General features: G+C 36.4%; 1 protein-coding gene across 1 annotated transcript in view; it reads right to left on the bottom strand.

Moving 5' to 3' along the window:
- osbpl5 (oxysterol binding protein-like 5) overlaps positions 1-27,684 on the bottom strand; it is a 57,487-nt gene that overhangs the window by 19,275 nt on the left and 10,528 nt on the right. Inside the window, exons 2-11 of the mRNA XM_057837851.1 lie at positions 26,892-26,957; positions 13,386-13,543; positions 13,248-13,321; positions 8,376-8,456; positions 6,822-6,923; positions 6,555-6,758; positions 3,184-3,268; positions 2,954-3,116; positions 473-680; positions 40-224 (exon numbers count right to left, since the gene is read on the bottom strand). Of these exons, the coding sequence (XP_057693834.1) occupies positions 40-224; positions 473-680; positions 2,954-3,116; positions 3,184-3,268; positions 6,555-6,758; positions 6,822-6,923; positions 8,376-8,456; positions 13,248-13,321; positions 13,386-13,521 (1,238 nt within the window). The 5' untranslated portion in view covers positions 13,522-13,543; positions 26,892-26,957. The remainder of the gene's footprint in view (positions 1-39; positions 225-472; positions 681-2,953; positions 3,117-3,183; positions 3,269-6,554; positions 6,759-6,821; positions 6,924-8,375; positions 8,457-13,247; positions 13,322-13,385; positions 13,544-26,891; positions 26,958-27,684) is intronic.

Here is a 27,684-nt window from a genome sequence, read left to right as displayed (position 1 = left end):
TTGACCGACAAACGAGAAACGGGCGTCCGGCGTACTGACTGCGAGAGCAGATCGGCGTGATAGTAGTAGTCGGAGAGCTTGTCCAGGAAGGAGCGAGGCTCCAGGATGAACGTGGGAAGCACCACTTTGGAGAGGTCCATGCCGGGTCGCAGCTGCTTCAAAATCCCCCAGATGAGTCCTTTGTTCTCCTCGGACACCGTTTCCACTTGGGACGCCTCGCCGGCCTGAAGCGGCGTGGGAAAACAACCGGTCAGAAAGGCAAGTGGTGTGGTACGATATAACAATAATATATTTTAAAACCATAAATCAGGATTTTTTTCAGCTACAAAATATCACAATACAAGACCTTTTCCATATATTGTCACACCCCGAGTTCCCAGCGGTGGCTTTGGAACCGGTTCCAAATTGATAACGGGTTCGCTACCTGACCCAAGCCGCTAGACAGGGCAAAACAGTCCACCGGAGTTCTCACCTCGCCCATCTCTTCCGCACCCTGCTCCACGTAAAGCGTGGCCCCCGCGCCGGGAGAAAGCGCCTCGTCCGATTGGTCGCCGTCGCTCTCTTCGGTCAAGCGTCCTCCGGCGGACGCGTCCCAGTCGTCGTGGGCGTCGCGCTCCCATTTGTCGGAAAAGGCGTCCTGGTCCATGTGGTGATCACCGAGCAGCCCGGAGTCGTTCAGCCTGGGAGGAAGGCAGATATTGAGAGGGTTTTCCACGCTACGGCCACTAGATGGCTCCGTTGGGCCTACTACAGTATATGTTGCAGAGTCATTTAGTGAAATATGACGTCACTGCATGAGTGCCAATAATAAACAGATAAATACATAAATGTGTCAAATATTATCATTTCAGTATTTAATTGTTCATTGAAATTTTTAAATCTATGTTAATTTCTACATTCATCACATTTTTACATGATAATGATAAACTTAAAGTTTGTACTTTTTGCATAATTAACACATTTTACATGGTAATTATCACGTTTTCATATGATAATCATCACATTTTTACATCGTAGTAATAACGTTTTACTTAATTTTAAAGCCTTTACATCACAATTTTTTTTGTTTTTACATTATTATGCTAAAAAAACATGATAACTATCACATTTTTACATGATATTCATCATGTTTTTTTACATAATTATCACATTTTTATCTGATAATTTTCGTGAATTTCCATGATAATTATCATTTTTATACATGTAATTTTTAATCACATTTTTACATGATACTCTTTTTACATAGTTATCACATTTTTATAATTATCACATTTTTACATGATATTCATCATGTTTTTTTACATTATTATCACATTTTTATCTGATAATTTTTGTGATTTTCCATGATAATTATCATTTTTACATAATTACTTTATTTACATAATTCATTTTTATACATGTAATTTTTTAATCACATTTTTACATGATAGTCTTTTTACATACCGTAGTTATCAAATTTTTATAATTATCACATTTTTACATGATAGCCATCATGGTTTTTATTTTATATAATAATCACATTTTAGCTGATAATTATAGTGAATTTCCATGATAATGATCATTTTTACATAATTATTACTTTATTTACATAATTCACTTTTACACATGTAATTTTTTAAATCACATTTTTACATGATAGTTACATTTTTTTTTACATAATTATCATATTTTTAGCTGAAAATTATGATGAATTTCTATGATAATCATAATTTTTACAGTTATTACTTAATTTACATAATTCACTTTTATACTACATGTAATTATCACATATTTACATGGTAGTTATCACATGATTTCACATTTTTATACGTGCTATCACGTTTTTACATGAAAAGAATATTTTTATAGGGTAGCTTTCACTTTTTTAACATAATTAGCATATCTTTATGAAAGTGCTCATTTTTTTTCATTTTTATATGACATGACTACCATGTAAAACGTGACTTTAAAAAAACATTTATCATTTTTACATCATAGTTAACGCTTTTCTATATAATTTTCACATTTTTAGATAATTATCACATTTTTTTGTTTTAACGTGATAATTATCACATTTGTACATGATAGTTATCATGTGTCTTACATCATAGTTATCACTTTTTAACAAATAATTTTCACGTTTTAGATTATCACATATTTTTTTTGTTTTTTCACATTATTATGTAAAAAACATGATAACTATCAGTTTTGCCTGAATATTATCATGAAAAATCATAATCATCATTCTTAAATATTTCATTGTTTACATTATTAACAGATAGTTATTACAATTGTTCTTACATTATCATATGTTTACCTGATTATCATCATGAAAAATCATAATTCGCATTTTTACATAGTTATTACTTTATTTACATAAGTCACACTTTTATACATGTAATTGTCACGTTTTCCCATGATAATTATCAAATTTTTACACGATTGTTATCACGTTTTACATCAGTTAACACGTTTCTATATCATTTTCACATTTTTAGATAATTATCACATTTTTTGTTTTAACGTGATAATTATCACTTTTGTACATGAGTTATCACGTGTTTTATATCATAGTTATCACTTTTTAAAATAAATTTTCACGTTTTAGATTATCACATAATTTTTTTGTTTTTATATTATTATGTAAAAAACATGATAACTATCAGTTTTGCCTGATTATCATGAAAAATCATAATTATCATTCTTAAATATTTCACTATTTACATTATTAACACTTTTATACATGTAATTATCAAATTTTTTACTTTTTATGACTTTACATAATAATCATTTTTACATGATAGCTATCGCTTTTTTAACACAATTGGCACATTTTTATACAAGATTTATTAAGTTTTCACATGATAATTTTCGCATGATAATCACCTCATTTTTACATTATAATCATCATGTAAAAACATAACTTTTTTAAAAAACACCTTGCTTGGCAAAGCAATTCTGAATAAAAACTTACTGCAAAAGCTCTGCGTCCGCCAACGTGCTAGACTGTAGAAGATGAAGAAAGTGGGAAGACTCGGACGTCGTGCTGATATCTGCTTCTCTTCCGGACTTAGCCGTTAGCTTGTAGAGGCTGGAGCAACTCAGCGCTAGCTCCAGCGCGTCCATCCAGCACCGGCCTGAAGCCAGAAAAAGGTGTTTGAGGATAACAGTCGAACAGACCGACGCGAAGTGGTGCCGTCTCACCGTCCGACTCGGAGGACGCCCGGAAAATCAAGTAATTGCTGGGTAAAGGCTGCGTGATGGAGCCCACGTTTTCACCTTTTGGGCCCTGGAAGTCAAAAGAAAGAAAGTTATTTGGCTGCTATTGACGATGACAGATGTCCAATCCGTTTGGGTAGGGAGGGATGGTCACAATCACTTTTATTTAGAAGATACGCTACCGTTCAAAAGTTTGGAGTCACTTAGAAATTTCCTATTTTTTGAATGAAAAGCACAATTTTTGTCCATGGAAATAACATTGAACTAATCAGAAAACCACTCTATACATTTTTAATGTGGTAAATGACTATTCTAGCTGGAAACTTCAGGTTTAAATGCAATATCTACGTAGTTTTGTAATTTACAGTAAACATCACTCCAGCGTTTTAATGATACATTGTGCTTTCTAGTTGCCTTAGAAGGATAATAGATGATTAGAAAACCTTGTGCAATTATGTTGGCACTAGAGCCGTGCGAAATTTCCGATTCTTAGATTATTCGTGATTCGGCCGTGGAAGATTCGAGAATGATTCACAAACATCCAACTTCCGATTATTGAATTTTACCAGGTAAAGCGGAAATTAAACACAGTCAGCGTGGTCTTCAGGACGCAATGTGGAACGGACTGAGAGTAAATATCATGTTCAACTCATGCCACTAGATAAAAAAAAAAGTAAAAAAACAATCATACTTGACTGCGTCTGACAGCCGCTACAAACAGCGCCCAACATACGGCAACATACGGCTATGGTAGATATCACATATATCTAGAACTAGATGTGAAATGACAGACGACGGCCGTGTTAGATCATATACAAAGAACTACAGTGCCCTCCATAATTACTGGCACCCCTGAAAAAGATTTTTTAAATTCAAATAATATGGGACATTCATGGAAAAAAAGAGAAAAATCCAACCTTCAATACAAGTGCATTCATTCAGAAAAAATCCCACATAAAGAAATAATGATTTGACATCAAATAATGTGTGTCACAATTATTAGCACCCCTGGTGTTAATACTTTGTGCAACCCCTTTTAGCCAACAAAACAAGGTCTGGGGACTGAGATGGCCATGGGAGGAGCTTGATTTTGTGTCTGGTGAACCATTTCTGTGTAGATTTGGCCATATGTTTAGGGTCATTGTCTTGCTGAAAGACCCAGTGACGACCCATCTTCAGCTTTCGGGCAACAGATTTGGATTTAAAATGTCCTGGTATTTAAAGGGGAAAAGATATCCTCATCGCACACACCATATAATTGTCTGCATTAGTCTAACACATATATAGTCTAACACATACATATGGTACAGGTTGGCACCGTCTAACTGTTTGCATTACTCTAACACACGTAATATAATTAATCAGGAAATAGTATCATTTTCATATTTACGGTAGGACTACACTACTAATATAAAATAAATAGCACACCATAGTTTAATGAGAAGAAATAGAAGAGATACACAATGCCGTCTTATCACAAGATTGACGCACCAACTCGTGCAATCAGCTCTCCCAGCAAACTCCAAGGACAAAGCGCTTTGTCCTAAAACAAGTACAACCAGCCCGGACAGCAAAGTTGATAGCGGGCGTCCCAATCCGCGCACGAACCTAAGCCGCCTAAAACCGGCCACCAAGGGGAGGACCCAAAAGCAACGCCCAGACCCACCTTCGGACACGCCTTCGACATGACCCGCGTCAGCAAAGACTTTAAAAAGACTGGACACTGAGATAAGACAGATTTTTTCTGCCCGGAAACATGTAGCCTTGTTTGGGATCCAGAATTGTCCCTCCGTCGTCTGTTTTTGCCTTGTTTTTACCATTGTCGACGAATAAATTGTCAACCTGTTTTCGGTGAGTGTTCTTCAAGCTTTTGAAACATGGAGTCAGTACAAAGGGTTAAAATAAGAGGACGCGCGAGATTCGGCCTTCACGGCGGGCGCACACGGAGCAGCGTCAGCCAAGCGGCACTTGTTTTGGTTGGTGCTGTCCGCGGGTGCGTCTGGGCCGGGGGGGGTGGGGGGGTGGAGTGGATGGGTTGGGGGGCGAATTTCAACATATTTCAAAGCATTCATGATGCCATGCACCCTAACAAGGTTCCCAGGACCTTTGGAAGCAAAACAGCATCACTGACACACCCCCATACTTCACAGTGGGTATGAGGTGCTTTTCAGCAGGCGCATCTTTCGTGGCACGCCAGACCTACTTAGAGTGTTTGTTGCCAAAAAGCTCAATCTTGGTCTCATCTGACCAAAGCGCACGGTCCCAGTTGAAGCCTGGGACCGTGTGTATTTTTGTGTGAGACCAAAATTGAGCAAAATTGACACAGTCTCCTTAGGTAGAGGGTTCATTTATTTTTCCCCCTTCCATCATTGTTTGCATGCTATCCTCATTAAAATATGAAAACCTATAAATGTTTTGGTGGTTTTAGTTAAAGCAGACACTGTTTTTACATCTGTGTGATTTTGACAAAGATCAGATCACATTTGATGGTGATTTTTCGTAGAAATGTGAGAAATTCCAAAAGGTTCAGATACTTTTCATACCACTGTAACTACTGCGTTGCCAGAAAGAAATACAGTGATCCCTCATTTATTGCAATTAATGAGGACCCCCTCCCCTCCCCGTGAAAAAGCTGCAAAGTAGAAGTGGAGCTTATTTACTAGGGCTGTCAAAATTAGCGCGTTAACTGGCGGTAATTAAATTTTTAAACTAATCACGTTAAAATATTTGACGCAATTAACGCACATGCCCTGCTCAAATAGATTAAAATGACAGCACAGTTTAAGGTTTGCTTGTTACTTGTTTTTTGGTGTTTGGCGCCCTCTGCTGGCGATTGGGTCCAAATGATTTTATGGGTTTAAGCACAATTAGTGAGCATGGTGTAATTATTGACACTAACAATGGCGAGCGACTAGTTTATTTTTTGATTGAAATTTTTACAAATTTTAATAAAACGAAAACATTAAGAGGGGTTTTAATATAAAATTTCTATAACTTGTACTAACGTTTATCTTTTAAGAACTACAAGTCTTTTTATCCATGGATCGCTTTAAGAGAATGTTAACAATGTTAATGCCATCTTGTTGATTTATTGTTACAATAAACAAATACAGTACTTACCTGTATGTACCGTATGTTGAATGTATATATCCGTCTTGTGTCTTATCTTTCCATTCCAACAATAATTTACAGAAAAATATGGCATATTTTATAGATGGTTTGAATTGCGATTAATTACGATTATTTTTAAGCCGTGATTAACACGAAATTTTAATCGTTTGACAGCCCTATTATTTACATTTATACTTTTCAAGAATCGACGTCAGTGGCACGGTGAATAGAATCGAAAAGATGACCTTGACAGCCCAAATGGACTTGTCCAGCGGATGGTAGAGCTTGAAGCAGAAGCCGTCCTTCTTGGAGGGTCTCTCGATCAGCTTGCAGGCACTCAAGAGGACGGTGCCGACCCAGTGCTCGCTTTTCGGGCTCTTGTAGATCAAGAGCACGCCGGGTTTGAGGGCGCACCACAGCTTGGTCCAGCTTTTTAAAGAGCCGCGGATCTTCAAAAGAGGGAGGTCGGAAATAGGTTGCTGTCCGGGCCGAGTTTTAGTACGGTGAGCTACCTTCAGCCAGTTGGACATGATGACAACGCTCGGGTCCTTCAGCGCACTGAATAGTTCTTTGGCCGCCCGCTTCTTCTCCTGTCGGTAGTTCTGCTTTTGTACCTGTTGGAGAGGAATGGCTGTCATCAAAAACTTTTTTTTTTCTGTCATTGAAAAATGTATAAATTTAATTTTCCTCCCAACATTTTTAATGTGTTTTTTTTTTTAAACAACACTCAAACCAAGCAATCAGAAATTCTTTTTTTTGTTTGTTTGTTTATTTCAATCATATCTTTTTATTTTTTTATTTTAAATTGCAGCAAAAGGTTTGTTTTTTTTATATTCATTTGGACCAGATATTCTTTTCCTTTATTTATTTTTTTAAAATTGAGGAATAAAAAATTTGAGATTTTTAAAAAAAATAATAATTTAAGAAAGAAAAAGTATTTTTTTGTGTGTGTTTTCATTTGAGTGGAAACACAAGCCGAAAACCAAGAGATTAGACAACTGTTCTTAAGATATAAATGTAAAAAAAATAAAATAAAATAAAATAAAGATATATTTTTTAGATTTAACAATTCTTTTGTTTGAATCATTTTTTAAAATTCATTTGGACCAGATATTCTTTTCCTTTATTTATTTTTTTAAATTGAGGAATAAAAAAATTAAGATTTTTTTTTTAAATAATAATTTAAGAAAGTATTTTTTTGTGTGTGTGTGGTTTCATTTGAGTGGAAAAACAAGCCGAAAACCAAGCAATTAGACAACAGTTCTTTTACATTTAAGATATAAATGTAAAAAAAAAGATATATTTTTAGTTTTAACAATTTTTTTGTTTGAATTATATTATTTATTTATTTATTTTTAATTGTAGCAAAAAGGTTTTTTTTTTTTTTTATTCATTTGGACCAGATATTCTTTTCCTTTATTATTTTTTTTTAAATTGAGGAATAAAAAATTAAGATTTTATTTTTTTTTTTTAAATAATAATTTAAGAAAGGAGTTTTTTTTTTTTTTTTTTGTGGTTTCATTTGAGTGGAAAAACAAGCCGAAAACCAAGCAATTAGACGACTGTTCTTTCACTCTTAAGATATAAATGTAAAAAAAAAAAAAATAAATTAAAAAAAAAAAAAAAAAAGATTTTGTAGTTTTCACAATTATTTTTATTTTTTTAAAGATTACATGAGGGATGGGTTGGATTAGGCGTTATTTTTCAGAGGATCGGAAAAGATTTGAGTTTTTAGTTTAAAAATGGTATACATATGTGTATATTTGTGTAGCATTTAATTGTTTCATGAATGTTTTATTCTATGAAATATTTCTTTTAGTATTCTGTAAATATATCACTAGATGGCAGCAGAGTACAGTAAAATACAATTCATCCAGAGTTCCTAGTAAACCATGGCCAATAATATCATTAACCCATTGTGTGCCGTTGACAGTGATCCCATTTAAACAGGAAGGACTGCCTCGTGTTTGTTAAACGTATATTGGACCCTCCAAGTCAAAATCGATTGGACGTCTCGCACAGTCAATGGCAGCTGACGATTTAAGGATATGACAATGACAACATACCTTAAGCGACTCCTTCCGGGCAAGCTTTTCCGTCGGGGAAGCGCAGTCCTTCTCCAGGCCATTAAACATCCTACACTCCGACTAGAAGAGGGACAGAAGGCAGACCGGTGGCTTTTAATTGTTTTCTTTTTTTTTTGTACTATTTCATTAAAATAGTGTACAAAATAGCAGCATGAAATCTGAATGGTCAAGGTTGTTTTTGTTAATTTCAAATATATAAATGCAGTTTTTATTGTATTTTTTTGTTGATAAAAATTTTGAACTGTCAAAGATAAATGCTTTTTCAAAAAGAACAAAAAACTTTTTTAATTAAGAACGTGCAAGGTTACAATTAATTTTCTTGCAGGTTGTGAATATTTTTAGATGAAAACGATTATTGTGAAGAAATGTTACTAATTTAAAAATTGATATATCCATTCTTTGTTAATAAAAAAATTAGGGCTGTCAAACTATTAAAATTTTCAGTCGAGTTAACTACAGCTTAAAAATTAATTAATCGTAATTAATCGCAATGCAAACCAGCTATAAAATATGCCATATTTTTCTGTAAATTATATATATATTCTGTAAAATAATTTGTTGGAACGGAAAGATAAGACACAAGATGGATATATACATTCAACATATGGTACATAAGGGCTGTAGTGGGCATTTCACTCTACTGTCATTTAAATCTGTCTATGCTGTCCTCACTCCGAAGCGTCTACTTTTTCCAAAGCTAGACAGCTAGTGAACGACGCCTTAATAATCAGACTTCTTCCTTTTTCATCATAAAATGGCCTCAAACCACTGTCCTCTTTAGACCGTAGTGAAACTACAAAAAAAAAGTACACAAGCATTGCATTAGCAACAACGTTAGCTTAGCACGCTATACAGGTTCACTAAACAAACAAAAAGCGTCTCATACAAAAAATAGAACATTTCGCTTACTAACATAATATGTACATTCTTATTACAACAACCATACTTACGGACAATCTTGTCCAAGGATCATATAAGCACAACATTACAACGTAGGTGTCAGCTTGAGACGTCGTGCAGCCATATTGAACTGGCAAGAAAGCAATAAACCATGTCGCAAAGCGACCACAAGAGTTCGCTATTAGACAGCCCAAAAAACCTTGCTGTAAAACTTACCAAAAGGCAGAATACTGTCTGAGCGGGACATGTGCGTTAATTGCGTCAAATATTTTAACGTGATTAATTTAAAAAATTTATTACCGCGCGTTAACGCGATCATTTTGACAGCCCTAAAAAAATATATTTTAATCATGGACTTCAAAACTATTGACCTGATACTTTGCGTCACGCCTTAGCGGCCTTACCATAGGGGGCTGAGCTTCATTTAGTAATAGTCATTCGAAGACAGCACACGCTCATGTCCAAGCCGGATTTAAGCTTGGATTTTTGAAAAAGTACGAAAGCTGTACTGTATACAAACAGGAAGGATTGTCCCAGGAGTGATTTTTTCGAGGATTCAAGGTAATTATTTTTTCGTAAAATGCATACATTTTTAAACGTGAAAAAAATCAATGGGAGAAATCAGCCGCTACCTCGTTGGCATCATAGTTCGCCATATTTAGGCTACGTAAAATAAACACTAACTGCACGTTTTTTTGCTTTTAATCGAGAATCGAGACTGTTTTACGTCAATATCAATGAAGAGATCGGGGATTTAAGCATTTATTCAAGAGAATTTTCGCCAGAAAAGCTCTGTTTACATCAGGCGGCCGCTAGCCTCATTCGCTAAGAGTAGCATTGTACTTTGACATATTTACATAAAATAAAAGCTAACTGCACGGTCTCTTTGCTTTTAAACAAGAATCGAGACTGTTTTACGTCCATTTCTATGAAGAATTCGGGGATTTAAGCATTTATTCACAAGAATTTTCGCCAGAAAAGCTCTGTTTACGTCAGGCGGCCGCTAGCCTCATTCACTACGACTATATAACTAACTATACAACTGTATCGACCCTACTCACCTACGTCACAAAATGACGTGTCGCTGTATTCGGCCGCCATATTGTACCTATTTTTTAGACCTATTCTCATTGTTTTCAATTAGTCGTGCAAGTTATACAGCAATTCATGGAAGCCCCGGTGTTATCTGACGCCGTAAACTCACTGGATGCGTTGCATAAAAGGCGTTACGTGGAAAAGCTTCAGTTTATCCATTCGCCAGATCCGTATTTGATGCCTAAATCGATATTTTTCGACCCGCTGTCTTCGCCCTCTCTGCCTAACATCTGCTAGCCTGATATCTACAACTATCTTTTCCACAGAAACTCGGCCTATTCTCACGAAACTTTGAAAAACATTAAGAGCAGCACTCTAAGCAACATTACCCTGTGTGATTTCTAAAATGGCGACAATCAAAAAAAAGAAAAAAAGTTGACTCCGATGGCCGATAGGTGGATATTGGACTATTTCTTCAATAAAACACGCAACAACGGTGTCTGCCTCATTTGCGAAGAGACAGTCGCTGTTTTCAAAGAGTTCGATGTGCGCAATAATAACAAGACACGCTGACATGTACGACAACATTACAGGAAAGATACGCAGCGAGAAATTATAGCAACTTGAAGCTAGCACAGCAGCAGTATTTCGCAAGAGCCCGAGTGTCGAAAGAGAACGCCACAAAGACGAGACTGTTGAAATTATGTATTTAAAAAAATAATAATAAAGCAAATGTGACACACAGAAGGGCTTGCTAACATTTCTTTAAATGTATTGTTCTACGTAAATCAGCCCAGGTAGCCCCCCACATTTTTACCACACCAAATCAGGCCCCCTTTGCAAAAGGTTTGGACACCCCTGTTTAACCGATGATCCGTAGACGAGGCAAGCTTCTTTCACTTGTTACCAACTAAATATTATTATAAAAATTAAGATGGTGGAACAAATAAGCATCTTGAATTTGAAACCGTATGTTGTCGGCGATTAGCCTAGCAATGATCTTAATTGTGGTTGTCAGCCCCAAACCCTCTAAATATAGATTAAATGCATCTTACCAGACATAAAATGACTACTACATAATCTGTGGTAGTCGTTTGGAGCCCAGTTTTCTCGTCCAATTGCAGCAGTCCATCTCGCTCTACTCTCCGGGTCTCTCGGAATAAGGTAAAACTTCCAAGTCTCTCCGTCTATCTTCTCTGTTTTTGCAACCGACCGCCACACACTCCTTCACCATTTTGATTATTAACGTTAACGAGCAGAAAAACACGCCATAATAGGAGGAATTTACGAAGCGGTAATGCATTAACATGACGAGTATACGGACAACATGGCGCGGGGGCGTGGCTGTGAAAATTCAGTTGCTATTTTGGGCAAAAACTTGGTGATTTTTGTGTATCTGGTGTAAAATCTGAGAATTTTATAGCCATTTTAAGTCTTGTTATACTTATATATATTTATAAGGGAACAACTTTGAATTTTCTGATGCTGCTGCTCATGGAGATACATATATGGCTAAAGTAGGCGCCTGTTTTGGTTTTAGGTCGGTAGCAGCTTCGGTTTTGAAAATATTTTGAGTTTTTGAAAATAGGCCCCCTACAAATCGGCCCTGCGCCATGTCAATATATTATGAAGTCTATGATTTTAATAAAATGAACACCCCAGGTTACAAATAATTTTCCTGCGGGTCCCACGTGTCGCTGACGAGGATGTTGTTAGGTTAAAAAAATAATCTTTTTTGTTTTGTTTTTTGAAACCGCTAATAAACTCAAATATTTTAATAAAAAGAAATAATTTTTCTGCAGGTCCTAAACATCGCAAGTGAAGATATTTTTAGATAAAAATGATAATAATTTTCATTTAAAATATATACTTTTTATATATTTTATGAAAAACATTTGAATAAAGATATATTTTTTAGATAAAATAGATTTTTTTACATCACTAAACACCTTTCTAAGCTCTTTTTTAATAAAAAATATTTTAATCAAATAAATGTTCAAGATGACACCTAATTTTTCTGCATTTTGAGATAAATATAAAATAAAAATAAACCATTTTTTCCTTGAAAACACACTTATTTTATTTTTTTTATTTGCAAAAAACCCACATTTGAATAAAGGACAATTTTTTAGATAACAATAATCCTTTTTTTAAAGTCACTAAATGAACACTTCTGAGATCTTTTTTTAATAGAAAATATTTGAATAAAATAAATGCTCATGCTCTGCATTTTTAGATTATAATAATTATAATTATTATAATAAACTTTTTCCCTTTAATTTTTTAAATTTAATTTCATTAAAAAACAATAGAGGGGAGATTTTTTGCATAAAAAAAAAAAAAATTTAAATCACTAATCAACACTTTTTCTATTAAAACAAGATATACATTAAAAAAATATTTCAAGATTTTTTTTAGATAAAAGTAATAACATATTTTAATGTCACTAATAAACACAAAAAAGAAAAATGAGAAAATATAATAATATAAAAATAATAATAATAAATATATATTTGAATAAAATATAATTGATATAAAATTATATATACTTATGTTCAATATATTTGAATAAAATAAACACTCAGGGTTACAATTCATTTTCCTGCAGGTTCATGCATGTCACTGATGATGACTGTTTTTGATCATTTTCAAAATGATAACAATACAAAAATGATGAACCTTCAAAATAATAATAACAATACAAAAATGATGAATCTTTTAAAAATAGACAGTCAAGGTGTCAATTTATTTTCTGTGGGAACAACATGGTGTTGATTTACATTACATACACAAATATCACAGCATTACGTTACTTTTCCAAAAATAAAAGAAACTGTCAACGTAAGAATCAAATCAAATCAAATTCCCCTGAAAACAACCGATACCGAATCACCCAATGAGGAAGCGCGTTCTCACCTTGCTGCCGGGCGATTGGGCGGGACTGAGCTCGTTCGTCATCGCGGAGCCGTCGTGCCTGTCCGTCTCGCTGCCTGGTGCCGCAACGCAACGCCACGTCAACGCCCGATTGGCTCGTGACAAACGGTGCTTTCTTACCTGAGCTGAGATTGTACAGGTCGTTGTCTCCTCCATAAGAAAGGTTTCGGGTGAGGGTGCGGGGGTCGATTTTGGGCGGGGAGCTGACATTTGGGCACAGGGACAACCGACGCTGGTACAAACTCTCCTCCTTCATTCTTAAAAACGGCTCACCCCCTCTGCGGAAAGCAAAAGAATCGAGAAAAATTGGTTGAACGTTCGTTCATTAGCCGAGATCCCACCTACTTCAAACGGACTGGACGTCGACGGCCGTCAATGGCAGCCAATGCCAGGCAGTGAGTTCATTTTGGGGCATTTTCGGTCATTTTCTGTTGATTTTCCAGTAACTTCCTGTTGATTTACAAGGCAAAGCCCCATATAATAAACACTGTCATAAACGTTTCCCACCAGCTATGAACGTTAACTCCAGTGTGTTTAGCGGTGGTAAAACATACAGTAACATAAGTTTGTTAACAATGCAGTTAATGTGGCTAATTAGCATGCAAAGACTGCTAACTAGTTTCCTCTCTACTTCTGTTTAAATCTTCCTTATTTTTGTTTTTAGTTATTTGATATTTGGCACGTTTTTACATGATAATTATCACGTTTTATATGTTCATTTTTAAGTCATAGATATCACATTTTTACATGATGCCTACTATGTTTTCACATTTTTACATGATAATATTTACATCATAGGTATCACGTTTTTATATCATAAATATCACGTTTTTAAACATGATTATAACTGTTTTACATGATAGCTATCATGTTTTTACATTATAGAACCATGTTTTTACATAATAATTGGCACATTTTTACATGGTAATTATCATGTTTTTACATGATAATTATCACGGTTTTACATGATAATTTTTACATCATGGCTATCATGTTTTTACATGATGGCTATCACATTTTTACATGATAGGTATCTCGTTTTTACAGTATAACTTTTACATCATGGATATCCTGTTTTTTTCATGATAGTTATCCCGTTTTTGAATGATATTTATCACATTTTTGCATAATAATCACGTTTTTATAAAATTTTTACATCATATAGATCACATTTTTAACATGATTATCACCGTTTTAAATGACAGTTATCAGGTTTTTACATAATAGAATCACATTTTTACATGATAGGTATCTCGTTTTTACGTGATCATTTTTACATGATAGATATCCCTTTTTGACATGATAGTTATCCCGTTTTTAAATTATATTTATCACATTTTTACATGATAATCACGTTTTTATATAATCTTTACATCACAGATATCACGTTTTTAATTATAAACATCACAATTTTAACATTTTACATGATAGCTATCAGGTTTTTACATAATAAAATCACATTTTTACATGATAGATATCCCTTTTTGACATGTTATCCCGTTTTTGAATATCACATTTTTACATTATAATAATCACATTTTTATATAATTTTTACGTCATAGATATCACGTTTTTATATTATAAACATCACGATTTTAACATGATTATCTCTGTTCATGATAGCTATCAGGTTTTTACATAATAGAATCACACTTTTACATGATAGGTATCTCGTTTTTACTTGATCATTTTTACATAATAAGGGCGCTTGCTGTGTTGAAAGTGTTTTAAAAAGTTTTCTTTAACCGAGAAATCTCAAAATAACACATTTTACAGCTGTAATTGCAATACTGTGATTGATTTGCTGCCACCCCCCATTTTTGAAAATGGCTACAAAGCAACAAAATGATCTAGAGGGACAAGGATACTGTCAAAAGCAAAAAAAATCTATGTTCTCTAAAAAATGAATACATAAGTTGCCACGGTTTCAGATCGGCATTTGCTATTGGCAAAGCCTCCAAATCAGGTGTCTCGGGTGCAGAAATATGTGATGGGGACAACTTGAGAATTGATTTTTACCAATGTCAGTGGCAGTGAATGAGTTAAACTTTGTTATTATTTTTTTTGTTACATTAAACTCATTCATAAAAACAACAATTTATTTTACAAGCTATAGTGAGGAAGACCAAAAAAGAGGGAATGTCTATAAATAGCATTTGATTGCTTCAGTGCATGAGTGGTTGAGGTTAGCTTGCATGGAAAGTTGGCATTGAACAGTCTGGGCACACAAACAGTGGCGACCCTTCAAATTCAAAGCTGGTACAACACGGCAAGTATTTTGTGCTGGAGAAATATACAAGAAAAGGCTAATATAGGTCAGCTAGCATGGCTGAACTACAGTTGGGCTAATATTTACCTGTAGCGAGCCCGTCAATAGAGCACATTCCTGAGTCAAACATTAACCTTGGACTACAAATAAGAGCAGAATCCCATGTTCGTGTCAAGAACCTCACGGTACGATACGATTTGCGATACAAGGCTCACGATAACGATGATTTCACGATATGGCGATACCACAATGATCGGGAAATCATTCTAGGACATTCTACAAAACCACTAATAAACAGAAAAACAAGCTATTTTAATCCTCCTGGTTTGAATTGCAATGAGTGTTACTAGTAGATGTCCATTCAGTTCATTTTGAAAGGACTGGACGGCAGTCAGTGAGCTAACTTAGACACTATTCTAATGGAAGATTTTGGTAGCAACGGGTTGGTTCCTTGTTTTTTGTTTTAAACATCGACACCTTTTTTTAAACAATACATCGATTCTTAGGGGGAGTATATTAATAAGCTTCAAAGTTTCGCGATATCACTTTTTCGATTTATTGTCACACCCCTAGTCAAGAGTAGTTCGATTAACAAACAAAAATTTCAATCAAAGTTACACGATGGGTATCACGTTTCGACATGATCGAATCACATTTTTACGCGATAGTTATCCCGTTTGTACATGACAGTGATCATGTTTTAACATCATTTTTTACATCACAGATATCAAGTTTTTACATCGGCAACCCCCGGTTTTATATCATAGATATCACTTTTTTACATGAAAATTATCACATTTTAAGATGATATTTCATAGATATCACCTTTTTACATGACATATGTTTTTACATGGTGGCTATCACGTTATTTTTACAAGATAATAATCAAGCTTTTACGTGATAATTTCTACGTCATAGATATCACATTTTTACGTGATAGTTATCCTGTTTTTACATGATAATAATCACGTTTTAAAATGATAATTTTTACATATCACATTTTTATATCATAAATATCACGTTTTCAGCATGCATGATGGCTATCACATTTTTTACATGATAGGTATCCTGTTTTTACATGATAGTTATCCTGTTTTTAAAAATATCACATTTTTACATAATAATCATGCTTTTACATAATTGTTATTTGAGTTATAATAGGTATCCTGTTTTTATGTCATAGTTATCTCGTTTTTACATGATATTTATCATAATTTTAGATGATAATAATCACTTTAAACGATCATTTTTACCTCATAGCTATCACATTTTTATATTATACTTATCTCTTTTTTAACATGATGAGTATCACTGTTTCACATGATAGCTATCACATTTTTACATAACAATCACATTTTTACATGACAATTATCACGTTTTTACATGATAATTTTTACATCATAGATATCACGTTTTTACATAATTAGATTTTTACATGATAGGTATCCCGTTTTTACATAATTTTTATATGATAGATATCCTATTTTTACATGATAGTTATCCAGTTTTTACATAATAGAATCACATTTTAACATGATTGGTATCCCGTTTTTACATTATAATTTTTACATCATAGATATCCCATTTTTACATGATAGTTATCCAGTTTTTACTTATTTATCCAATTTTTTAAAAAAATTATAATCAAGTTTTCACATAATTATCACGTTTTCGCACGATAATTTTTACATAATCAATATCCCGTTTTTACATGATAGTTATCCCGTGTTTACAAATTCATCACATTTTTATATCATAAATATCACCTTTTTACATGATGATTATCACAGTTTTACATGATACCTATCACTTTTTTACATAATAATTTTTACATCACAGATATCAGGTTTTTACATAATAGAATCACATTTTTATATCACGAATATCACGTTCTTACATGATGATTATCATTGTTTTACATGATACCTATCATGTTTTTACATGATATCACATTTTACATAATTTTTACTTCAAAGATATCAGGTTTTATCACATTTTCAGATGATAATAATATTTTGATATAATTTTTACATTATAGACATCAACTTTTTGTATCATAAATATGTTTTTACATGAAAGCTATCACGTTTTTACATGATAGTTATCCCATTTTTACATATTTAACATATTTTACATGATAAATTTTAAATCATAGATATCACATTTTTATATCATAAATGTTTTTACATGATATCATGTCTTTGCATAATAGAATCAATTTTACATGATAGAATCACATTTTTACATAATAGGCATCCCGTTTTTACATAATTTTTACATAATCGATATCCTGTTTTATAACATTTTCACATTTTGATATATTTACATTATAGATTAACTTTTTATATCATGTTTTTACATGATGATTATCACTGTTTTACATGATAGTTATCGCGTTTTTACAGAATAGAATCACATTTTTACGTGATAGTTATCCCATTTTTACATATTACGTTTTTACATGATAATTTTTTAAATCTTAGATATCACATTTTTATATGATAAATGTTTTTACATGATGATTATCACTGTTTTACATGACAGCTATCATGTTTTTGCATAATAACTATCACGTTTTTACATATTTTTACATCATAGATATCAGGTTTTTACATACTAGAATCGCATTTTTATATGATAGGTATCCCATATCGTTTTTATGTCATAGTTATCCTGTTTTCACATGATAATTATCATGTTTTAACGTGAACATTTTTACATCACAGAAATCAAGTTTTTGCATCATGTTTTTACATGATGATTAGCACGGTTTTACATGATGGCTATCATGTTTTTGCATAATAGAATCACATTTTTACATGATAGGTATTACGTTTTAACATATTTTTTACCTCATAGACATCAAGTTTTTACATTATAGATATCACATTTTTAATAAATGTTACCATTGTTTTACATGACGGCTATCACGTTCTTACGTGATAGAATCAAAATTTTACATGATAATTATCACAATTTTACATGATAATAATTTGATAGGTATCACCTTTTCACGTGATAGAATCCCATTTTTACATGATCTATCCCAGCCCAAATGGCACTGACACGTTCTCAAAACAAAATAGGAAAAAGAAAACAAAAAGAATCCAAGTCAGCTGTTGCAGAAAAGAAGAGACTGTAGATCATTTGTGGCGCTCTGTGGGAGGATGTGCTCATGTTCTATTCTGGGATGTGCCAATAGTGAAGGTATATTTAAGGGATTTCAATGCCTTCTAGCCAACACTCAAAAAGGCCACTTTTGTTCTACTTTAAAAGATCGTGGTCCTCTGTGAGCATGTCTAAGGCACGTGTGATAGGGTTCAGAGGGTTGTGAAAAGGTTGAAGATTTCAGTAAATACTGGGTGTGGACACCCAATAATACTCCAAAGCGGATGTGACAAGAGCTTTAATTAGAGGGCAAAGTGCAACCAGTGAAGATGTAACCAGAACTTCATTCGAGCATTGTACCTTTAACTCATTTGCTCCCAAAAACGTATAAATACGTTCTATTTTAATTGTTTCAATGCCCCAAAGACGTATTTATATGTCTTTTACGTATTTTTTTCCAGCAAGAGACATCTGTGGGTTCTGATTCAACTTGGCTCCAAAGCACAATGCTGAAAATCCATTTTAAAGCAATGAAACTGACCACTGGAGGGCATTAGCGCATTTGGTAAGACCCACAACCCGAATCAATGGGAAAAATGGCCGGGCCGCACGGCCGGGGCGCCGGCGGAAGACGACCGAATGGACGTCCAGGATGCCAGGTGGTGGACGACCGAGCAGATCAACCGGGAGGACGCCCGGGATGCCGGGCGGCAGATGACCGAGCAGAACGACCAGAGCAGCGGACAATGCCGTTGCGTCTGTGCTGCTCGCTGAGCAGAGCCCTCGGCACCGTACTCCGCCGCTTGCGTCCCCCGCACCCTCCAGTGTCCTGTACGGAAACACGCACGGCCAAACCAGTCCCCCCCCAGGAACACAAGTTCCCCAGGCGAGCTCAGTAGTCACAACAAAAGAAAGACAAAAAACCCAAACTCTTTATGAGACAGGCGGCGATGAGGGAAAAGTTTACTCCGGCTGTCGCGGCCACAACAGCGTCATCCCTCGGTTAGTTATGTGTAAATACATTGTTACTTTGCTATCAAAAGCTCTATTTGTCCTTTCGTTTATGTTATTTTGTATAAGGAAAACATTATTCAGATGTTTGGGATGCAACTAAAGCAAAAAATAGCTGTGTTAAAGTCAAAGTTATGTTTGAAATGAATGCGTTTACAAAAAGCTCAATTTCTCTGTTTTTAGAGACTGTTTTTAGACTTCTCAGTTATTTTCTAATACTGATTTCTAAAGAATGGAAAAAGATATGAACAAACTTTTTTTCCTGCTGAAAGAAGAGAGTCTAATCTTTCGTTTGGTGGGTTCCATGTTTATATAGCAATAGAACAGAATTTTCTGCAGGCCTTGCAAAATCAGTCAAAATCCAGTAAAACTGCCGGGAGCGAAGGAAGTTGCACCGGTGAAAATGCCTGGGAGTGAATGAGTTAAAAAATGCTCTGAAATACTACAACAAGTGACTTCAAAATGATAGCAGACCATATTTGAGAGGTAAATGCAGCCAGAAAAGTGACAGAAAAGGCTGAATAATGAATTTTGATCCTAATGAGTCACACTTGCTCAACTGCCTTGGCACGGCCCACTAAAATTTTTACACATGTACAAAGCAAATTCATGAAATTTTAGGACAAAAATACTCAAATGGCTGACGCTGCAGTTTCTTTGACGAGACACAGTACAATTATCCTGTCAGAGGACACCAAAATACACAGTCTTCTAAAAATGAAGCGGTACCTACTCATTAGGATTGGACACAATCACGTTCTTTGAAAAGTCGCTCTCAAATGTCGAGCCGGTCAAAATTTCCTGCCTTTTGAGTCCGAGTCATAAAGCGCTTGAAAGCCGTTTATTGCATCGTAAACATCAAGCCTGCATCAGGGTTTGAATACGTGTACTTTCAGCAAAACATCGTTGCACCAAAAGCGTTGTAACATATTCAATTAATAGGTTCAACCAAAAAATACAATTTCTGGAGAAATCGCGATGGTAGCTTTGCTTTGGCAGGTAAACCCGCTGGGATCACTTCCTGATGATGTGGGGGAGTCTGAGAGTCACTTCCTATTGAAATCCGGGTCACTTCCTGTTGATTTGCAGGCCTTTCGAGGTCACTTCCTGTTGATATCGTGTCACTTCCTGTTGATCTGGGGGCTATTCAGGGTCACTTCCTGTTAATTTTGGGCATTTCAGGTTCACTTTCTGTTTATATCAGGTCACTTCCTGTTGATTTAGGGCCATTTGGGGGTCACTTTCTGTTGATTTGGGGACGTTTGAGGGTCACTTCCTGTTGATTTGGGGGGTCACCTCCACTTGATATTTTGTCACACCCCTACTGATGATATCGGTTCACTTCCTGTTGACATCAAGTCACTTCCTGTTGATTTGGTTGCATTTTAGGGTCACTTCCTGTTGATTTTCAGTCACTTCCTGTTGATTTTGGGGCGTTTCAGGGTCACTTCCTGTTGATATCAGGTCACATCCTGTAGATTTGGGCATTTCAGGTTCACTTTCTGTTTATATCAGGCCACTTCCTGTTGATTTAGGGCCATTTGGGGGTCACTTTCTGTTGCTTTGGGGACGTTTGAGGGTCACTTCCTGTTACTATCAGGTCACTTCCTGTTGATTTGGGGGGTCACCTCCACTTGATATTTTGTCACACCCCTACTGATGATGTCGGTTCACTTCCTATTGACATCAAGTCACTTCCTGTTGATTTGGTTGCATTTTAGGGTCACTTCCTGTTGATTTGGTGGCATTTTAGGGTCACTTCCTGTTGATTTTCAGTCACTTGCTGTTGATTTTGGGGCGTTTCAGGGTCACTTCCTGTTGATATCAGGTCACTTCCTGTTGATTTAGGGCCATTTGGGGGTCACTTTCTGTTGATTTGGGGACGTTTGAGGGTCACTTCCTGTTGCTATCAGGTCACTTCCTGTTGATTTGGGGGGGTCACCTCCACTTGATATTTTGTCACACCCCTACTGATGATATCGGTTCACTTCCTGTTGACATCAAGTCACTTCCTGTTGATTTGGTTGCATTTTAGGGTCACTTCCTGTTGATTTTCAGTCACTTCCTGTTGACATCAGGTCACTTCCTGTTGATTTGGTAGCATTTTAGGGCCCCTTCCTGTTGATTTTCAGTCACTTCCTGTTGATTTTGGGGCGTTTCAGGGTCACTTCCTGTTGATATCAGGTCACTTACTGTTGATTTAGGGCCATTTGGGGGTCACTTTCTGTTGATTTGGGGACGTTTGAGGGTCACTTCCTGTTGCTATCAGGTCACTTCCTGTTGATTTGGGGGGGTCACCTCCACTTGATATTTTGTCACACCCCTACTGATGATATCGGTTCACTTCCTGTTGATTTTCAGTCACTTCCTGTTGATTTTGGGGCGTTTCAGGGTCACTTCCTGTTGATATCAGGTCACATCCTGTTGATTTGGGCATTTCAGGTTGACTTACTGTTTATATCAGGTCACTTCCTGTTGATTTAGGGCAATTTGGGGGTCACTTTCTGTTGATTTGAGGACGTTTAAGGGTCACTTCCTGTTGCTATCAGGTCACTTCCTGTTGATTTGGGGGGGTCACCTCCACTTGATATTTTGTCACACCCCTACTGATGATATCGGTTCACTTCCTGTTGACACCAAGTCACTTCCTGTTGATTTGGTTGCATTTTAGGGTCACTTCCTGTTGATTTTCAGTCACTTCCTGTTGATTTGGGCATTTCAGGTTGACTTACTGTTTATATCAGGTCACTTCCTGTTGATTTAGGGCCATTTGGGGGTCACTTTCTGTTGATTTGAGGACGTTTAAGGGTCACTTCCTGTTGCTATCAGGTCACTTCCTGTTGATTTGGGGGGGTCACCTCCACTTGATATTTTGTCACACCCCTACTGATGATATCGGTTCACTTCCTGTTGACATCAAGTCACTTCCTGTTGATTTGGTTGCATTTTAGGGTCACTTCCTGTTGATTTTCAGTCACTTCCTGTTGACATCAGGTCACTTCCTGTTGATTTGGTGGCATTTTAGGGTCACTTCCTGTTGATTTTCAGTCACGTCCTGTTGATTTTGGGGCGTTTCAGGGTCACTTCCTGTGGATATCAGGTCACTTCCTGTTGATTTAGGGCCATTTGGGGGTCACTTTCTGTTGATTTGAGGACGTTTAAGGGTCACTTCCTGTTGCTATCAGGTCACTTCCTGTTGATTTGGGGGGGTCACCTCCACTTGATATTTTGTCACACCCCTACTGATGATATCGGTTCACTTCCTGTTGACATCAAGTCACTTCCTGTTGATTTGGTTGCATTTTAGGGTCACTTCCTGTTGATTTTCAGTCACTTCCTGTTGACATCAGGTCACTTCCTGTTGATTTGGTGGCATTTTAGGGTCACTTCCTGTTGATTTTCAGTCACGTCCTGTTGATTTTGGGGCGTTTCAGGGTCACTTCCTGTGGATATCAGGTCACTTCCTGTTGATTTAGGGCCATTTGGGGGTCACTTTCTGTGGATTTGGGGACGTTTGAGGGTCACTTCCTGTTGCTATCAGGTCACTTCCTGTTGATTTGGGGGGTCACCTCCACTTGATATTTTGTCACACCCCTACTGATGATATCGGTTCACTTCCTGTTGACATCAAGTCACTTCCTGTTGATTTGGTTGCATTTTAGGGTCACTTCCTGTTGATTTTCAGTCACTTCCTGTTGACATCAGGTCACTTCCTGTTGATTTGGTGGCATTTTAGGGTCCTTCCTGTTGATTTTCAGTCACTTCCTGTTGATTTTGGGGCGTTTCAGGGTCACTTCCTGTTGATATCAGGTCACATCCTGTTGATTTGGGGTATTTCGGGGTCATTTCCTGTTTATATATGTCACTTCCTGTTGATTTGGGGGCATTTCAGGGTCACTTTCTATTGATATCAGGTCACTTCCTGTTGATTTGGTGGCGTTTTAGGGTCACTTGTCAATATTACATCACTTCCTGTTGATTCAGGGGCATTTGGGGGTCACTTACTGTTGGTTTGCGGTTATTTCAGGGTCACTTCCTGTTGATATCAGGTCACTTCTGTAAATTTGGGGGCTTTTGGGGGTCACTTGCTGTTGATGTTGGTTCACTTCCTGTTGATATCAGATCACTTCCTGTCGATTTGGGGTTCACCTCCAGTTGATATTAGATCACTTTTGATATTGGTTCATTTCCTGTTGGTATTAGGTCACTTCCTGTTGATTTGGGGACGTTTCAGGGTCACTTCCTGTTGCTATCAGGTCACTTCCTGTTGATTTGGGGCATTTGGGGCTCACCTCCAGTTGATATTAGGTTACTTAATGTTGATATTGGTTCACTTCCTGTTGATTTGGGGCGTTTCAGGGTCACTTTCCATTCATGTGGGGGAGATTTATGATCACGTTGACGTGGCGTTGATATCACATAACTTCCTGTTGTTTTGGGGACTTTGGGGGTCACTTCCTTCTGATATCAGGGCACCTTCTGTTGATTTGGTGGCGTTTCACCTCCTGTCGATATTCGGTCACTTCTTGTTGATTTGGGGGCATTTCAGGGTCACTTCCTGTTGATATCAGGTCACATCCTGTTGATATGGGGTGTTTCGGGGTCAATTCCTGTTGATATTAGGTCACATCCTGTTTATTTGGGGCATTTGGTGGTCACTTTCTGTTGATATTGGTTCCCTTCCTGTTCATTTGGGGGGATTTCAGGGTCACTTTCAGTTGATATCGGGTCACTTCCTGTTGATTTAGGGGCATTTCAGGGTCACTTCCTGTTGCTGTTGGTTCACTTTCTGTTGATATTACTTCCTGTTCATTTTGGGGAATTTCAGGGTCACTTTCACTCGATATCAGGCCACTTACAGTTTATTTGGGGGTGTTCCAGGGCCCCTTCTTGTTGAAATCACCTCACTTCCTGTTGATTTGGGGCATTTAGGGGTCACTTCCTATCATTGGAATTGTCGTCAATGGCATCGACGTGCATTTGCGTCATTGGAATGGACGTACATAGGCGTCATTGGCATCGGGAACAAACATGGCAGTCATTGGAATGGACGTACAGTATATGGGCATCATTGACATGGATGTACACGACTCAACCGAATTGACATGGGTGTCATTTTTTGGTCAAAAATATTGAAGGCGCCACAGGAAATGAATGGGACTTTTTGGCTCATCCATCCATATGCTAGATCAGTGGTCCCCAAACTATGGCCCGCGGGCCGGATACGGCCCGCCTCCACATTTGGTCCGGCCCCCTGAACATTTTTTTTTTTTTTTTTTAACTTGTGTTATTTATTTTCTGGCGTTTTCTGTGAAGAACCCAGAGAGGGTTATTTGGTTATTATTATTTGATTAATAGTGTTATCAAATAAAATTATATTATATTATATTTAGGGCTGTCAAACGATTAAAACTTTTAATCAATCACAGCTTAAAAATTAATCATAATTAATCGCAATTCAAACCATCTATTAAATATGCCATATTTTTCTGTAAATTGTTGGAATGGAAAGATAAAACACAAGACGGATATATACATTCAACATACGGTACATAAATCAACAAGATTAACATTATCATTGTTAAAGCAATCCATGGATAGAAAGACTTGTAGTTCTTAAAATATAAATGTTAGTACAAGTAACAGAAATTTGATATTAAAACCCCTCTTAATTTTTTCGTTTTATTCAAATTTTCAATCAATCAAAAAATAAACTAGTAGCTCGCCATTGTTGATAATTACACCATGCTCATGGTGCTGAAACCCATAAAATCAGTCGCACCCAAGCGCCAGCAGAGGGCGACAAAACACCAAAAAACACAAGTAACAAATGGACATGACACTGTGCTGTCATTTTAATCTGTTTGAATGAGGCATGTGTGTTAAATGTGTCAAATATTTTAACGTGATTAATTTAAAAAATTAATTACCGCCCGTTAACGCGATAATTTTGACAGCCCTATTTATATTATATTGTATTATATTATATATGTTTTTTATTTTTTTTTTTAATTTTATTTACTTTTGTTCTGTGAAGAAACCAGCAAGGGTTATTTGATTGTAGAGGTGTGCAAAATTTCAGATTCTTAGATTATTCGCGATTCGGCCGTGGAAGATTCGAGAACGATTCACAAACATCCAAATTCCAATTATTGAAATATGCCAAGTAAAGCGGAAGTACAACACACTCAGCGCGCCGCGCGGTCAATGAGCAACGGAGCGAGAGTAGCTAAACATCATGCTTCTCATTACCCGGCCCCTCGGGTAATGCCAATGCTCAACTCACGGCTCTAGCTCAACTCATGCCACGAGATAAAAAAACACAACAACATACCTGAAGCTGCTACAAAAGTACGTCATCCACATAATGTTACGGTAGATATCATTTATATAAGACTAGATGCACTACGGTAGCGGTAGCGTTTGCAGCACATCTACAAAAAGCTAGATGCAGACGTAGTAAACGGCCGCCATCTTAAAGCAGTACACTTCCCTGCAAGGCTGTTGTAGCGAACCTTCCAAGCAAACCTAATTAACTTTTTATCTAAAATACTCCTAAATCGGTAAAATATTGACTTGAATCTATCTTTAAAATAGTTTTAAAACTTTCACATGTCGAAAGTTGACAAAAGGGAAATTATGGATTAACGGGAGCAATTTTAACAACTTTAACGGTTGATTCACAACATTAAATTAATTGAATGTAGTTTAAAGCTGCTGATACAGAATGGGGACTGGAGTTTTTTTATTTACTGTTATTTTTGTATATTTGTTTACTGCTATATGTTAACTTGATACTGAAATAGTAGTTTGGTTTAGCCTGAGAGTATTTTTGAACAATTTTGGAACAAATGTACAAAATATTAAAAAATAATAATAATAAAAAAGGGGGGGGGGTGCATCAATAATCGTTTTAGAATCGAATCGGACCATCTGAATCGTAATCGTAATCGAATCGTTAGGTGCCCAAAGATTCCCAGCTCTATTTGATTGTTTCTGAAAAACAATACATTTTTACATTTAGGCACTCCTGCAATCGTCACACGTTTTTTGTTAAAAACTGACCCCGGCCCCTCATCAGAGAAGGGAAAAGTTATGTAGCCCTCACAGGAAAAAGTTTGGGGACCCCTGTTCTAGATGGTAGCTTTTGCATTGGATGAATGTGTGTACTTGTAATTTAAACAGAGGCTCATTCATTATTTAAGTATGAAAGTGAAGTAGAGCAGAGCTCATCTTACCTTTCACCTGAGTTGCAGTAGACACCACATCCAGAGGCCGCCTGTCTGTCTGTCTGTCTGTCTCACCTGTACGGATGCACAAGAAGCAAAATAATGACATCACGGCTTCCTGCTTTGGAGGCTCGCTTTCCCCGACCCGGGCTCGGTCCTTTGGGAGGCGTCTTTTCTATTTGCCAAGTGTACACACGCGTAGCACTGGTAGTCTACGACTAAGCGACAAAACTAACACTTGAAAATAAAAAGGTTACTGACGTACTGATCTTTGGCAAACATTTTCGAAAGCTCCTGATTTTGCTGCCCTAAATACAGTACATATGGATGCTCATTGGCTGCCATTGATGGTGATAGTTTCTGGAAAGTTCTAAATGTTAGGTTTGCTGTGACGGTTGACATATGGGATCACTTCATGTTGATTTGGGGATATTTCCGTCACTTCCTGTTGATTTTGGGGCATTTGGGGGTCACTTCCTGTTCCTATTGAGTCACTTCCTGTTGATTTGAGGACTTTTCAGGGTCACTTCATGTCGATATTGGGTCACTTCCTGCTGATTTGGTGCATTTTGGCAACACTTCCTATTATCCGAGGTCACTTCCTGTTGATTTGTAGGCATTTAGGGGTCACTTCCTGTTGATATCGGTTTCGGGTTTAGGGTTAAACTTCCTGTTGATATCGGGTTCGGGTTTAGGGTTAGACTTCCTGTCGATATCGGGTCACTTCCTGTTGATTTGGGCCATTTCGGGGTCACTTCCTGCTGATATCAGGTCAGTTCTTGTTGATTTGTGGGCATTTGGG

Source organism: Corythoichthys intestinalis, chromosome 5 (assembly GCF_030265065.1).
Source record: "Corythoichthys intestinalis isolate RoL2023-P3 chromosome 5, ASM3026506v1, whole genome shotgun sequence".
In the NCBI taxonomy this organism is placed as follows: domain Eukaryota; kingdom Metazoa; phylum Chordata; class Actinopteri; order Syngnathiformes; family Syngnathidae; genus Corythoichthys; species Corythoichthys intestinalis.
This window is presented reverse-complemented; position numbering and strand designations above follow the sequence as displayed.